The sequence below is a fragment of the Notolepis coatsorum genome, assembly GCF_963971535.1.
Source record: "Notolepis coatsorum genome assembly, chromosome: 5".
NCBI lineage: Eukaryota > Metazoa > Chordata > Actinopteri > Aulopiformes > Paralepididae > Notolepis > Notolepis coatsorum.
The window spans coordinates 96927906-96944891 of NC_140169.1; the positions used below are offsets into that span (position 1 = coordinate 96927906).

The 16986-nt window shown below is 43.7% G+C and overlaps 1 protein-coding gene across 1 annotated transcript in view; it reads left to right on the forward strand.

Moving 5' to 3' along the window:
* The window catches only part of igf2r (insulin-like growth factor 2 receptor), a 178342-nt gene that overhangs the window by 43152 nt on the left and 118204 nt on the right, over nt 1-16986 (forward strand). The window contains exons 5-8 of the mRNA XM_084314480.1: nt 3998-4130; nt 6816-6927; nt 8668-8776; nt 15230-15392. Of these exons, the coding sequence (XP_084170606.1) occupies nt 3998-4130; nt 6816-6927; nt 8668-8776; nt 15230-15392 (517 nt within the window). The remainder of the gene's footprint in view (nt 1-3997; nt 4131-6815; nt 6928-8667; nt 8777-15229; nt 15393-16986) is intronic.

Here is a 16986-nt window from a genome sequence, read left to right on the forward strand (position 1 = left end):
CATTCCCGTTTTATACCATGGTGAATGAGTATAGTTTTAGAGTAATTCTGTGTAATCCCAGGAAACGCTGCTAAACAGCGTTTTAGTGCATTTCACTAGGAACCGTGCCATTCCTCGCTTGGATCAACAATCAATCTGAAATCAACGCTAGATTATTGGTATTATGTTTCATCATGCATGCATGAAAGGGTGGGGGGGGGGGGGGGGGGGTTCTATGCTTCGATCGTCACCAACGGCATACGTTGTGGAGTAACGTTACAGGACACACACGGATCACAACGAAGGCATGCTCGGATCAACGCAAGATTGATACCATATAGCACTTACCTTGACTAGGATGTACTGCAAAACGAATATTCCAATGATCTGATCGCCATTCCAAGTATTGATGTCGATCGTGTTACCAAGATAATCCACCAAAGTACATGAATCCACAGTGCTTGATTCTCCCCTATCCATGTGTTATAAACGTTACTACTGCCAGAGTAGGAAAACCCGGACCGGACTTGTTAGATCAACGTACAGGCTGAGCCAGAGAGAATCCAAGGATGTGCAATACCGTCCACAAGGCGTTAGGCGGCGGTATTGGACGTTTGCGATCTCAGACCCATTCCCAATGATAACATCAGGCTGGATGGATGGATTATGAATGGAAATATCGAATAAAAGAAATAATGATGAAAACACGACTTTTGTCGGGTTTGGCGCCCCAACGTTCGGCGAGTTAAACCGACTTATCTCGGGTCTGGCGTCCAATGTGTTAATATTGGTACAATTAGTACAAAATTATATTTGAAGTAGTTTGAAACTGGTCAAATGGTATATAAATACCAAATTCGGTTGGACTGGTATGCACCCAGTGATCGGTGATCGGCTGATACTGCTTCCAGTGATTGGTGATCGGTCGCAAAATAAAGTCCTGTCTGTCTGCTTTTGTTTACCCTATTACTCCACAATTTGACATTTGGAGTTTCGCTTCCATAATGAAATGAAACAGCTGACAGTAGTCTGATCTTTTGTCATTCTCTTCCACGCAGACTAGTGTTGTCACGATGCCAACATTTTTACTTTCTTACGGAAACCAGCCTAAGTATCACGATACTGGTTCTAAAATGATACCATGGTAAAAACCTAAAATATCAGGAAAAGTAATGGAATATGGGCGGCCGGGTAGCGCAGCGGACTAAGCGTCTGCCTACCACCGCAGAGACAGTGGGATCGAATCCAGCTACCGCGTTACCTCCGGCTTGGTCGTTCGTCCATACTGACACAATTGGCAGTGTCAGCGGGTGGTAAGCCGGTGGGGATGGGTCCGACTCCTACAGGTCGGTCGGGGCGCCAGCTCAGCGAGGAAGGGATCTGGGTGAGGTAGTGTGATCCTCCCATGCGTTACACTCACCCAATGAGAGTCCTCGCTGTCAGGTGAAAAGAAGCGGCTGGCTGACTCCGCATGTATCGGAGCCGAGGAGACATGTGATAGTCTTCAACCCTCCCTAGACCGGCAAGTGGGTGGCAAATGCGCGCAATGACCAGGAAGGGAGGGAAGGGAATTGGCATAACAACTAAAATTGGGATGGGAGAAAAAGTAGATAAAAAAAGAATAAATAAAACAAATTATGGAATATATAATATTAGATGACGGAACATGGAAAATTGTTTATGAACAGAGCTGACACTCTTGACACGCCCACTACGCAAAGCGTGCACCCTCTCTCACACACACACTGCTCCGGTCACGCATCCACTCAACTCATAGAAAATACAGCATCAGGCTATTATTCTAAAAGTATCTATACTAATCAAATAGAATATTGGACCGTTTTTAACAGCTGGGTATTGCAATACTTTTCTAGTATCAGTGTATCATGCAACAGTAACGCAGACACACGCACGCACAAACACACACACACTTTTGGGTCAAATCAGTTGTGCAATAGTCACTTTTGGTGAGTTGTTTCTATACAATTAACTTATATGACATTTAAGTAACATTAAGGAACAAAGGAGACAACTACAGTATGTAAGTAGTAAACCTATTTATTTTATTAGAGTGGATCATAATGATAAATATATAATAAAAATGTTCTTGCAATTGAGCCAAATTTCCTTAGGTATGGTTTTGAGGTGTGTTCAACAGAATGTAGTATCAAAAACACGTTCACAAAAAGTATGGGTTGCTGAATGCTGAACTGCACTGTTATAATCACTAAGGCTAAGCCATTGTAAGACCTTACCTGTGTCGCTGTATCACTTCACTTGTCTCTGCTGCCCTTTGACTAAAAAACATCTGTATGTCCATTTTCCTTTTTATTTCTGGCAGCATATTTGAGTTAGTCACCTAGTAAAAGTGAGATGATTGACAATATCAAAACATGCTTCACTAAAATAACATAATAGAACATGTTCGTATTGACACAACATAACATGGACTTGTTAATGAATGTTACATTTGAATCAACAGTATTATGGCTTTTATACAGTTTGTTTAACCCCACCTGAAATTCGGCCAAGGTTTTAACGCTAACGTTAGTCCGTGGCTGGCTTGTTTATTCTGAGATAAAGAGCAGCAACCTCTATCTCCCATTCAACTACAGCGCGGCACCGCCATCTATAGGCTGGGTGGTGGAGTGTACTAAAATGACAGAGATCAACATGCGGACTGATCAAAACATCAGCGCGTGTCACAAATGACACGCAAATTAGATGATTTTGTCACAAATGTCAAATTAGGCTAGAACTACAGCCAAGGTATGGTGAGTGCCATACTTTGCCATACCAAAACGACGCCCCTGTCTAATAGCGGAGCCTAATGCTGCTACCAAGACCTACTGTAAGGGGCTGTAGTTATTTTAAAAAGAAATTGCAGACGCCAGCCAATATGTGCCTATATGTTCACTATTTTCAACTGCAACTGAGAAGTAAACGCATTTCGCCATTGGAATCTGGGGGGGGGGGGGGGAGGGGTGGGTGGGTGGGTAACACTGTACATTTGACAAAACCATACTTGGTAATTTACTGTACATTGGAGGGGGTTGGGTTAGGACATTTACAGGGGCCAGTTTCGAATTGCAGTCTCCCGTAGGTGTTCTTTGAGAGTGGTTTTGAAAGTGTGTATATGACGTTAGCGCTGACCAGGTCATGGATAATAGATTTTTCAGCCCGCTTCTCTAGCGTGCATAAGTACACATATACTATCGACAATCTAGCGTTTATTTGAAAACGATTCACAAATCAGCCGAAAAATGACAACGTGTTTTGTGTATTCCACTAAAGAGCTATTATCGCGGATTTCTCTGGAATCACTAGAAATCTTAAACTATACTCGTATTCAAAACGGTATAAAACGGAAATATACCAATGAAAAAACAATCCATTTCGTACATGTTGACTGCAAGCAAGTCATTGATAAGCGAGGGGTGTTTTAGACCCATAGCCATAATTTAAGATATAGTTTAAGCGTTCGCAAATATCCCCGACCTCCCATTGACTAAAGCGCTGGTACGGAAGGGGTTATATGGTCAAAGGGGCGTGGCACTCAATGTGTTAAGAGCTGCTAGTCCACCCTAAGAGCTGTTCCACCTTAAAAGAACACGCCAACATTTTGGGAAATTAGCTTATCGTCTTCTCCAGAGAGAGACAAGAAGATGGATACCAGTTTCCTCTCTGCGCTTCAGTTGAAAGCTATCTGGCTGCATGTTAGCCTAGCTTAGCACAATGAATGGAAGCGGACATGACCGGTTAGCCTTCGGGAGAGGTGTTAGTTGGACTAAGGGCCTAAGGCTAACCGGTCATGTCCACTTCCATTCATTGTGCTAAGCTAGGCTAACATGTACCCATTCAGTATTGTATTGTACCCATTCTGCAATCTGTTAATAAATAATCAATCAATCAATCACATGATACAGATAGTTAATAACTCTCCTGTCTCTTCTCTGCTAGCTAAGAAATGATGAAGATAGTTAATAACTCTCTCCCATTGTGTCTCTGCTGTGTCCAGGTTCCCTGCTACGTGTTTGACTCTGATGGGAAGAAACACGACCTGAACCCGCTGATCAAATTGTCTGGAGGATACTTGGTGGACGATGATGACGACGACAGTGAATTCTACATCAACATCTGTCGTAGCCTCAGTCAGTACCTGGAGAGGAGAGCGGGAGGGAGAGAGAGAGGACAGAGGGATGGATGGATGGAGGAAGGGATAGAGGGAGGGAGGGATTGATGGTGAAGGGAGGGAAGAATGGATGGATGGAAGGAAGGAGGAAGGGAGAGATGGATGGATGGGTCAGATGGAGATAAGGATGAAGGAGGGATGAATAGAATCGAATAGAAATACTTTTATTATCCGCAGGGAAATTTGACACTGCAAATCGCTCAACATTAAACATTTAGACAGAACAGGTCACGAATAACAATAACAAAACAAATCAAATTGCCTAAGATAAGAGTAGAATAAAATAGAATAAAAATGGAATAAAATGTACAGTAAATAAATACAGTAAAAATATACTGAGATACAGTAAAAAGAATGGATGGATACATGGAAGGAGGGATGGATGGATATGTAGATCTATTTGTTTGTGTTTACCTATCCAACCTGCGATAATATGAGGAGGACACTTTTTTAAGATCCCCATCCTATTTGTCATAAACTCTGTTACGATGTGGCCAAGTGGTGGAAAAATAGAGTGAGGCAGGTTGTCATCACCCAGTGTTTTGTTTTTATTTTCTCTTTACTTTTGTTCACCAGTGGAAAAAAGTTCTGTAGCACAACTATATATAACAAGGTACGGTAGCATTTGCATACAAAGAAATGCCATTTGAGAATACAGGCAAAAAATACTAAACTATCCAACTTCTCAAACCAACAAAATATCACGCGTCTCTCTTCCCAACCTGCTTCCACTTCTCCTTCCCTTCCCTCTGAGAGGAGCTTCTGCTGCCTGCTCCTGCTCTTCAGGTTGAGAATCAGCTGCTCCATCCTCAGTTTGAGATTCAGCTGTTGCTTCTTCTTCCTCATTCTGCGATTCGACTTCAGCCTCATCATCCTCCATGTACAAAAGGCTTACTGGTTGCTGCTCCTCCAACCTCACCATCTTGGGTTCTCCGCCTAGAACCCCATTGGCTCCAACTGTTGACAGGCCTGACCTGGTTGCCTCCAGATCCAACCGAATCTGGGCGACCGTGGCTTACCACACCGAACACCTGTTCCTGTCTGGCTGCCTCTTTCTCCCGCCATCTGTCTGGTTCCATCTGGAACGGCGTCTCAAACATCTGTTAGATTATTCGTTTGTTTACTGCTGGTTGGTTAACGGAGAGTTTGGAGTCGAAGACGTCTTGGTCAAGTTTTCAAGAAAAGGATGTTTCATTCTGAGAGCACAAGTAAAGCTTTACGGATCTGGACCGAGCTTGTATGTAGCACACGCAGGCGCCGGAATACAAGAGCGGTGGTCTGATCAGTACACATCTTTTAGTTATACACTGTTTAGGTGGGGCTTATGGGTCCACCTAGTTTCCTTACGTAATGCTCTGTGATTGGTTATCAGGCTGGCTAGGCGCCGTTAATATCTGGAAGTTCCTGATTGGATGATTTTGTGGTTCATGTGGTCACCCTTTAGGCTGTTAGGGTTCATGCAAGTTTGTCTTACTGACTAGGTGTGGTGAGTTACGTAGTCTCTTGTTTGGTGTACCGTACCATTGGATACCAGTGGAATGAGGAACCAACGACAAAACGGCAGACTGTTTAGATGATTACATCTTGCGTAAGCAGTACCACTCGGTACCAGACTTGAGGAATGAGGAACCGACGCCCAACCGGCTGACAAGAGAGCTGAAAAGAGAACTGGCCAGAGAGCCAACTCAAGCCAGTGACCTGTCCTGCCCTTTGGGACAGACAGACATTCAAGAATATTCCTTCACTTCTTACACCAATTGTTGTAAGGATGTGGCCAAGCGGTGGAACATTTTCAGACCGTCCTAATTGATCTGTTGCCAGTGATTTGGTTTTTGAAATATTGGAGGTAGAATGCGTCCGCATTGTTATTTTCTGTTTCAGTTTAAATTCAGTTAAAATGTTCAGTTTCAGTTCAATTCAGTTATTCTTTTTAATAGAATGGATCATTAAAATCAAAGGGTATTGCACATAAATAGGCACTTCAGATAATCCTTCAGAGCGTTGATCGGCTCAGCTGACCGACAATAAATCTAAATGACACCATTCACCATCGTAGCCTATACTAACAGCATTGCATTGGCCTATCAACGGTTTTAAACAAACAAACAGTAGCATGTGCATCTTTTAGATCAATTAGGCTATGAAAATTAGGCTGCCTCTAAATATAAACATTTATTAAATAAGTGGTTTGCTTCACAACACACACACACATGAAAATCAAATGTGGAGACTGGCACGTCTATTTGAAAATTGTCCCCATTGACTTCCACTAGCATGCTTAGCATGATGCTAACATTTCTGTTCATTCCGCCATTGACTTCCATTAGCATGCTTAGCATGATGCTAACATTTCTGTTCATTCCACCATTGACTTCCACTAGCATGCTTAGCATGATGCTAACATTTCTGTTCATTCCACCATTGACTTCCACTAGAATGTTTAGCATGATGCTAACATTTCTGTTCATTCCACCATAGACTTCCACTAGAATGCTTAGCATGATGCTAACATTTTCTGCTTTTTTCATCTCCTTGACATACTGTATTTTTTATTTTATCTTTATCCGGCCCTCTTCTTTCTCTCATATTTCTTTTTATGTTCTTTCTCCCCCTCTCTCTTCCTCTCCTTCTCCTCCTTTCCCAGGTCTTGCAGACCATTCATGTCTGGAGGGCTCAGCAGCCTGTCTGACCAGCAGGCAGGGCTCCTACAACATGGGCCTCCCTACGAAGCAGCTAGAGCCACTTGCCAGCGACAGGTACAATGCTAACGCTAACCTGACCAGTGACAGGTACAATGCTATCAGATGAAAAAATTTACAATTCCCGCACTCACTTTTTCTCTGCTTTTATTGTCGTCAACGTTTCGGCTATTCAGCCTTCAACAGGACAGTGGCATGAAACAATGAGGTCTCACATTCATTTTATACAATTCCAAGGTCTGTTTTGGTTGATTGCATAACAGGGAGCACCTGTGCCTTCCTGTCAATAAACCAATTGGTTGAGCCTGCAGCCCCACTGGGTACTGCAGCAAAAAGAGAGACAGAGTTAGAAATGCAATAATTCAACCTCAGAACAAAACATTTTTGAAACATCGAACAGTCATATTTACAACACAATATAGTTTAGCATATTTAATATACAGCAATATGACCGAATTATTGTGAAACATTAAACCATCAACAATGCTAACGCTAACCTTGCCAGCAACAGATACCATGCTAGCGCTAACCTGGCCAGCGACAGGCACAATGCTAACGCTAACCTTGCCAGCAACAGATACCATGCTAACGCTAACCTTGCCAGCGACAGATACCATGCTAACGCTAACCTGGCCAGCAACAGGTACCATGCTAACGCTAACCTTGCCAGCGATAGATACCATGCTAACGCTAACCTGGCCAGCCACAGGTACCATGCTAACACTAACCTGGCCAGCGACAGATACCATGCTAACGCTAACCTTGCCAGCGAATCAGCGATAGATACCATGCTAATGCTAACCTGGCCAGCCACAGGTACCATGCTAACACTAAGCTGACCAGTGACATGTACCATGCTAACGCAAACCTGGCCAGCGACAGATACCATGCTAACGCAAACCTGGCCAGCGACAGATACCATGCTAACGCTAACCTTGCCAGCGAATCAGCGATAGATACCATGCTAATGCTAACCTGGCCAGCCACAGGTACCATGCTAACACTAAGCTGACCAGTGACATGTACCATGCTAACGCAAACCTGGCCAGCGACAGATACCATGCTAAAGCAAACCTGGCCAGCGACAGATACCATGCTAACGCAAACCTGGCCAGCGACAGATACCATGCTAAAGCAAACCTGGCCAGCGACAGATACCATGCTAAAGCAAACCTGGCCAGCGACAGATACCATGCTAATGCTAACCTGGCAATGGATATCTATAGAGAATAGTGGTGTAGCAATACACAAACTTTCAGGTTCAATACACATTTTGATGAAATGTATTATACACTACACAACTTGGTTTGGCTCAGAATTATAATATAATTTGAACAATGCCACTGACCCTTAGAGTTGTACCCCTTCTGGTGACATGTTGTTCACAATCTGTAAGTCGCTTTGGATAAAAGCGTCTGCTAAATTACTAAATTGTAAATTTCATTTTCATAAATAATGAAAATAAGCCTTAAACATTATGTTAATAGCAGTAGTCATACCATACCACCAGTTAAACAATATGCTAATAGCAGTAGCCATACCATACCAATAGTTAAACATTATGTTAATAGCAGTAGCCATACCATACCACCAGTTAAACATTATGCTAATAGCACTAGTCAATTCAGTTTTATCCCTCTCTCTGTCTCTCCTATCTCTCTATCTCTGTCTCCCTCTCTGTTTGTATCTCTCCTATCTCTGTCGCTCTCTCTTTGTCTCTTCTCTCTCTTTCTCTCTCTCTGTCTCTCTCCCTCTGTCCCTGTGTGTGTGTGTCTTTCTCTCCTCTCTCTCTCTCAGGTTGCGGTTGCGTTATGAGGTCAGTAAAGACAGTTCTATCCCAGACTTCTGTCACGGACACACCCCTGCCGTCACCATCACCTTCATCTGTCCTTCGCGCAGACAGGAGGTAGACACACACACACACACACACTTTGAAGCTGTCCAGTGCAACATTTATATTTACATTTAGTAATTTAGCTGATGCTTTTAGCAAAAGCGATTTACAAATTGTGTACAACAAGTCAGCAGGATGAGTACAACTCTGGGGGCTAAGGGTAAGTGGTATTGTTAGTCTAGTAATGTCAAACTTGAGTGCTACACTCTGAGTGTACAGTAGTATAGACATATCAGCATAGTAGGTAGTAGTATAGGTATAGTAGCATAGTAATATAGGCATAGTAGCATAGTACATAGTAGATAGTAGTATAGACATAGTAGGTAATAGTATAGACATAGTAGCATAGTACATAGCAGATAGTAGTATAGACATAGTAGGTAATACATTTACATTTACATTTAGTCATTTAGCTGACGCTTTTATCCAAAGCGACTTACAAGTTCTGTACGACAAGCCATCAGGAAGAGCACAACTCTATCAGCTGAGTAACAATGTTCATCAAAGTGTTGAGTGCTACAGTGTAGGTTAGTTTATTAGGACAAGTGCATGACAGTATGGTTAGTTAGGGTTAGATTTTTTTTTTTTTTTTTTTTTTTAATTCAGATAATGGTTGAAGAAGTGAGTCTTTAGTCGACGGCGAAAGATTGGACGTGTTTCGGCTGTCCTAACTGGGGTGGGTAGTTCATTCCACCATTGTGGGGCAAGGACTGAGAATAGGCGACTTCTCTTTGATGACCCTCCCGGAGCTTGGATAGGAGTAGGTCTGAGGCGGCCAGAAGATGCAGAGCGTAGGGGTCTTGAGGGTGTGTAGTTAGAGACCATTGACCGGAGGTAGGCGGGAGCAGTTCCCTTTGCCGCACGGTATGCTAGGTCAAGGGCCTTGAAGCGGATTCGTGCAGCAATGGGGAGCCAGTGCAGGTCCCTAAGAAGTGGGGTGACATGGGCCGACTTCGGTAGGTTTGAGATCAGGCGGGCCGCTGCGTTCTGAATGAGTTGAAGAGGCTTAGTGGCAGTGGCCGGGAGGCCAGCGAGCAGTGCGTTGCAGTAGTCGAGGCGGGAGATGACTGTTGATTGGACGAGGAGTTGGGTGGCTTCTTTTGTCAGGAAGGGGCGTATCCTTCTGACGTTGCTCAGGAGGAATCGGCAGGTTCTGGTTGTCGCTGCGATGTGAGCAGAGAAGTTCAACTGGTCGTCGAGGACAACACCAAGGTTCTTGGCGGTCGGGGACGCGGTCACAGCTGCATTCTCGACTGTGATGGAAAGGTCGGTCAGGGGGGAGGATTTGGCCGGCAGGTGGAGCAATTCTGTTTTGCTTAGGTTCAGTTTGAGGTGGTTGGTCGTCATCCAGGCGGAGATGTCGGACAGACAGGCCGAGATCCGCTCAGAGACGTGGATATCTGAGGGAGGGAAGGAGAGGAAGAGTTGAGTATCGTCGGCATAACAGTGGTAGGAGAAGCCATGAGACGTGATAATGTTACCCAGTGATTTAGTGTAGAGGGAGAAGAGAAGGGGTCCTAAAACCGAGCCCTGGGGGACACCCGTCCGCAGGGGGCGGGTGGCCGACAGGGTCCCTCTCCATGACACTTGGTAGGAGCGGTCATTGAGGTATGATGACAACCATGTCAGCGCAGAGCCAGCCACTCCCATTCCTGCGAGGGCCGCGAGGAGGATCTGGTGGTTGACTGTGTCGAAGGCTGCAGATAGATCTAGGAGAATCAGGACAGAGGAGAGGCCTTTCGCTTTTGCTAAGTGAAGTGCCTCTGTGACCGCAATGAGGGCTGTCTCTGTGGAGTGACCAGTCCTGAAGCCTGACTGATTAGGGTCTAGGAGGTCATTCTGTAAGAGATAAGCAGTAAGTTGGTTGGATACAGCACGTTCAAGTGTTTTAGAAAGGAAGGAGAGAAGAGAGACAGGACGGTAGTTGCCTATGACGGTAGGGTAATAGTATAGACATAGTAGCATAGTACATAGTAGATAGTAGTATAGACATAGTAGGTAATAGTATAGACATAGTAGCATAGTACATAGTAGATAGTAGTATAGACATAGTAGGTAATAGTATAGACATAGTAGCATAGTACATAGCAGATAGTAGTATAGGCATAGTACATAGTAGCATAGACATATTAGCATAGTAGGTAGGTAGTAGTACAGTATATGCAGTATATGTAATATGCACCCAAGCCTGTAGCACTCAAGTTCAACACTGTTTGACGAACAATGTTACTGACCCTTAGCTGCCAGAGTTGTAACCTTCCTGCTGACTTGTTGTACACAACTTGTAAGTCACTTTGGATAAAAGCATCAGCTAAATTACTAAATGGAAATGTAGTAGGCATAGTAGATAGTAGGGATGTCCCCGACTAAGGATTTGGATAGTCGACTATGATTGGCCAAAATGTGCCGTTAGTCGACTATTAGTCGACAAAAAAAAATATATATATATAATTTTTTTTTTTTTTATCATTCCATTTGGGCTGTGGGGGTGCTTAATGTCTGAAGGAGTCGACTGAAGGCTTCTTGTCCTCTGCAAAAGCATGCAATTGGTCCACTGATGGATACATCTTGATATTTGTCTAGTCTAGTGTGTTCATTAGATGGGTGACATCCTCTTTCAGTGCCTCTGTGCCTGTTTTCGTAGGCAGTTAGCCACTGGTATGCGTGCCATTAGCGTCAGCCACGCTTCTAGGCATCTTTTCTTTTGGAAAGAATGATGCAAAAAAATTCCTACTTTCTGTGCAGTGGTAGAGCAGGTAAAACCACTGGAAAAGCATGATATTACTGTGACTTGTTTACACAATCCAGTAATAAGACACCAAATTATAAAATTTCTGTTGATTAGGGCTGACCCCTATTAGTCGACTAATCGATCGAAAGGAGCCAACCTCTTAGTTAAAAAAAAATAAAATAAAAATTATATTTTTATCATTCTTTCCAAAAGAAAAGAGGCCTAGAAGCGTGGCTAACGCTAATGGCATGCATACCAGAGGCTAACTGCCTAAGAAAACAGGCACAGAAAGAGGATTTCACCCATCTAATGAACACACTAGATTCAGATTCAGACAACTTTATTGATCCCCGTGGGGCAATTCATATTTGCAGCTTCACCACAAGCAACAAAGACAAACGAACAACAAAACATCTCAACGACAGCACGGAAAATAAAAAGAGAAACACTCCATGTGATACAATCCAGCAATAAAAGTAAAAGTAAAAACAGACAACCAAGTGCAAAAGGCTACTTAAAATGACTACTGTCTGTGTTTAAAAGTCTGATAGCCGAGGGGACAAAAGATTTGGCGTAGCGGTTGGTCCTCTTGGTGGGACATCATAACGGCGGCCAGAAGGCAACAGTGAAAACCGCTGAGACAGAGCATGGAGGGGTTGATTAATGATGCTCGTCCCCTTCTTGACCACCTGGTCCGTCCAGAGAGAACATACGGTAGGTCTCTCTGTTTTACTCCAATTATTTTGGAGCACACTTTCACAATATACTGTAGGCTGTTCCTATCTTTAATAGACAGGCCACTGAACCAGCAGATAAAAGAAAAAGTTAGGAGGCTTTCAATAAAATAACTATAAAAAGTGCTCAGGATCTTCACACTAACATTAAAAGAGTTCAGCTTTCTTAGCAGGTAGATCCTCTGCTGACCTTTTTTAACAATAGACTCTGTATTTAGGTTGAACTTCAGTTTACAATCAAACACAGTTCCCAGGTATTTGTACGATTCAACAGTCTGGACGTCCTCATCGTGAATTACACTAGCTACACTGGCTTGATGATCGGGGTTGTGTCTGAAGTCAATTATCATGTCCTTAGTCTTAGAGACATTGAGGTCCAAGTAATTCTCATCACACCAATTCACAAAGTCGTGAAGTACAGGTCCATGATCAGTTTCGGAGCGCTGCAGTAGAGATACCAGGACAGTGTCATCTGAGAACTTAACCAGATGCCTTTGGTCATGAAGCGATCTGCAGCTGTCCGTGTACATAATAAATAAAAGGGGAGACAAAACGCAACCTTGGGGGGAGCCAGTGTTGGAAATCCACATGTTGGACATCTGCCCATTGACAAAGACCTGCTGGACCCTCTCAGTGAGGAAATTTAAAATCAGCATGAGAAGCTGGTGTGGGAGACTAAAATGAGAGTCAAGCCTCTCAATTAAAATGTGGGGCTGCATTTTATTAAAAGCAGAGGAGAAATCTGCAAATAAAAGTCTAGCATGAGCTCCAGGTGTTTCCAGGTGTTTATACACAATGTCCAAGATGAAGAGCATAGCATCCTCCACCCCTTTACCTGGCTGATATGCGAATTGAAGGGGATCTAATTTACCCTCAATAAAAGACATAGTAGTGTTTTTTAAAAAATTCTCAAAAACCTTCATTGCTAATGAGGTAAGCGCCACTGGTCTAAAGTCCTTCAATTCTTTTGAATCTCTTGACTTAGGGATGGGTATGATCGTTGACGTCTTCCATAATGTGGGGATCTGACCTAGATCTACACACATCTGGAAGATTGTGTTTATACACAATGTCCAAGATGAAGAGCATAGCATCCTCCACCCCTTTACCTGGCTGATATGCGAATTGAAGGGGATCTAATTTACCCTCAATAAAAGACATAGTAGTGTTTTTTAAAAACTTCTCAAAAACCTTCATTGCTAATGAGGTAAGCGCCACTGGTCTAAAGTCCTTCAATTCTTTTGAATCTCTTGACTTAGGGATGGGTATGATCGTTGACGTCTTCCATAATGTGGGGATCTGACCTAGATCTACACACATCTGGAAGAGTCTAGAAAACACCCAACCAAGCTGATGAGCACAGTGGTGCAGGGTGCGCCCGCATAACGAGTCTGGGCCAGCAGCTTTTCTTGGTTTAACCTTTTTAAATGATGCTGTGACCCAATCTTGGGAAATAACCATTTCGTTTTGGGGTTCCAGGGACTCCATGCATGCAGAGATATTCTCTAAAAAGTCAGAACTTTCAAAGCGGGAGAAGAAGGAATTAAAAGTGTTTGGCAAGTCAGTGCTATTTACTCCTCTAATAGTAGTGGATTTATTCCTCCCAGTATTAGTATTTGTATTTATGGAAGCCATGTTCTTTATACCTTGCCATGCGGCTCTGAGGTCTCCACTGCTATATTGAGCTTCTATCTTGTCCTTATACATTTGTTTGGCTTTCTTAATAGCAATACAAACTTCTCTAGAAGCAGCCTTTTTCTCTAGGGCATTACCCGTACAATAGGCCAGTTTCTTTTTATTGATAACTGCTTTTAACTCCTTGGTTATCCAAGGTTTATTATTTGGATAAATAACAACCACTTTACTCGGGATAATGGAATCTACACAAAATGTGATGTACGAGGAGATAGTGTCACAAAGTTCATTAATGTTATCGCCGCATGCGGCAAAGAAACAGTCCCAGTCTGTACATTCGAAGCAGGCCTGAAGGGAGGAGATGCTGTCCTCCGACCAGCATTTCACTGGTTTCTCCACCCGCGGAAGCCGCCTGAAAGTGGGTGTGTACATGGGAATCAGATACACGCTGTTGTGGTAGGAAGATCCCAGGGAAGGCAGTGGTAGCGATTTGTAAGCACCGCTCACTGAGCCGTAACACAGGTCTATGATAGAGTTCCTCTGTGTGGTGGCACAGGTCACATACTGTTCATATGTCCTCAAAGTCGTGTTCAAGCGACAGTGATTAAAATCACCAAGGATGAATTTTGGAGCCTCTGGGCTGATTGCGTCGAGTCGGTGCGTGACGTCAGCAATCAGCTTGGAAGCAGCTGATGCGTTCGCGCGAAGGTGAATGTAAACAATAGTAAAAAATAACTGTGGGAACTCCCGAGGCAAATAGAAGGGACGGAGTGAAACAGTCAAAAGTTCAATGTCAGGTTGATGTAGCAGCACACACCACCTCCCCGTCGTTTGTTTGTGATCTCCGGTGATCGGTCCAAACGAAGCGGAGCGCTGAACCCACTAAGTGACAGGTCCTCGTCCCGATCACGGTCATTTAACCATGTTTCAGTGAAGGCCAGTAAACGGGTGTCCTTCACTTCATGTTTAAATTTGGCCCATGCCTAGACTAGACAAATATCAAGATGTATCCATCAGTGGACCAATTACATGCTTTTGCAGAGGACAAGACGCCTTCCGTCGACTCCTTCAGACATTAAGCACCCCCACAGCCCAAATGGAATGATAATTTTTTATTTTTTTTATTTTCTAATTTCGGCCAATCATGGTTGACTATCCAAATCCTTAGTCGGGGACAGCCCTACTGTTGATATATTTCTCATATGTGAGCACATAGCAACTGCTGTTACCATTGTTTCTTCCAACATGGAGGAAACATTTGTATTCTAAACATTCTGGGAAAGGCCTCTATCTGAACAAATACTTTGCTCTCCCACTTTCTCTATGTCTCTCTCTTTCTCTCTCTACCTGTCTCTCCCTCTCCAGGGTAGTAGTGATCCTAAGATGACTGCTAAGGCTAACTGTCGTTACGAGGTGGAGTGGGTTACGGAGTACGCCTGTCACAGAGATTATCTCGAAAGTCACAGCTGTAAACTGACGAGCGAACAGCATGATATCTCTATAGACCTGACACACCTTACACTGCCCGGTCAGTACACATGCATGCTAACTGGCTAAACTTGCTAGCATGCTAGCTGACACTCAACAACAGTGAAAATAAGTATTTTGCCTTGTCTCCACTAGCCAGGGTTTAGCCGTGCTGTGGCCTGTCTGTCACACAGTGAGTGTCTCCAATGTCTTTAGAACCTGGATAAACCTGGTTGGGACTGTTGTATCATCATGGTTTAGCTTGTGTACCACAGTTGGTGCTGTGAATGTTAAAAGGTTGTTACCAACCAGAGTTTACAATAAATGCAATGGAGACACAAACCACAACCATACCATACCATGCTAGACCATGGCTAGGAGGGAGGGGACAACGTTTTATCCTACACACTAGCCCCAGCCAAGCTGAAAATAACTAATGGAGACAAAGCATAATTTGTTAGGTCACAACTTGCCACAGCTTTTTCTTGTATGTGATTGCACGAGGGATTAGGATCTTAAACATCTAACTGACAATGTTTTTTATATTTGTCATTTTTCCCCGGCCACATATGCTATCTGACCCGTTCAAGAATCCCTCTGGTCTTGTGCGCTCTGTTCCAATGGTATCATAATTCTCATGTTCATTTCAATCAGAGCGTCAGATTAAATATACAAACGCACCCATAGAGAGGGTTTACTGAATATGAAGGCATATACCTTTTTAGTAGAATTCTAATGCTAGGGGAACAGCTTGGGCCCAAGTGCGTTTTGTGTCATATTATTAGTGTTTTAACCTCTTAAGCCCGAGCGGTCCGGTACTGGACAGCAAATGACGTCACATCACGCCATACTACACAATGTATGAATTAATGTTTTTTGTCCTCAAATGTAGCCAAGAGTAAAGACCCTAACCCTGTCAAAACAGCAGTCAAAGTGTATAGTTTCAGTATTACATTTGTTTACCAATGATTTTAACTTATTAGTTATTAGTGAGATATATGATTATAGAAATCTCACGGCATGGGCGGCTGGGTGGCGCAGCGGTCTAAGCGCTTGTCACCAACGCGAGAGACACCAGTATCGAATCCGGCTGTCAGCGTTGCCTCCGGCTTGCGCCGGCCGTCATACTGACTCAATTGGCAGTCAGCGGGAGGAAAGTCGATGGGTGGTAATCTGGTTGTTGTAAAACAGCGACTCCTACAGGTCGGTCAGGGCGCCTGCACAGCAAGGACAGGAGATGTCGAGGGTAGTGTGAGCCTCCCACACGTTACTCCTCGCCAATGAGAGTCCGCTCTGGCAGGTGAAAAGATGTATCGGAGAGGACATGCGATAGATTCTTCAACCCTCCCTACGACCGACCAGTGGGGGGCACATGCGAACAACGATCAAGACAGGGGAGGGGGGAATTGGCACGACTAAATTGGGATGGGAGAAAAACAGAAAAAGAAGGAGAAAAAGTGGATTAAAAAAAAATTGAAATCTCAGGGCATTGAGTCGGAAACCGGCGCATATTGACGGGAGGAAGTGGCACAGCCAAAAGTGAGTGTAGTCTTTTGAAGGTAGAGACCCAGGGCTTTCGATGGGCTTTCGAATTTCGAAAAACTACACTACCCAGCTCACGCCAGCCCCTGTCAATCATCTGACTTCTGGATTTA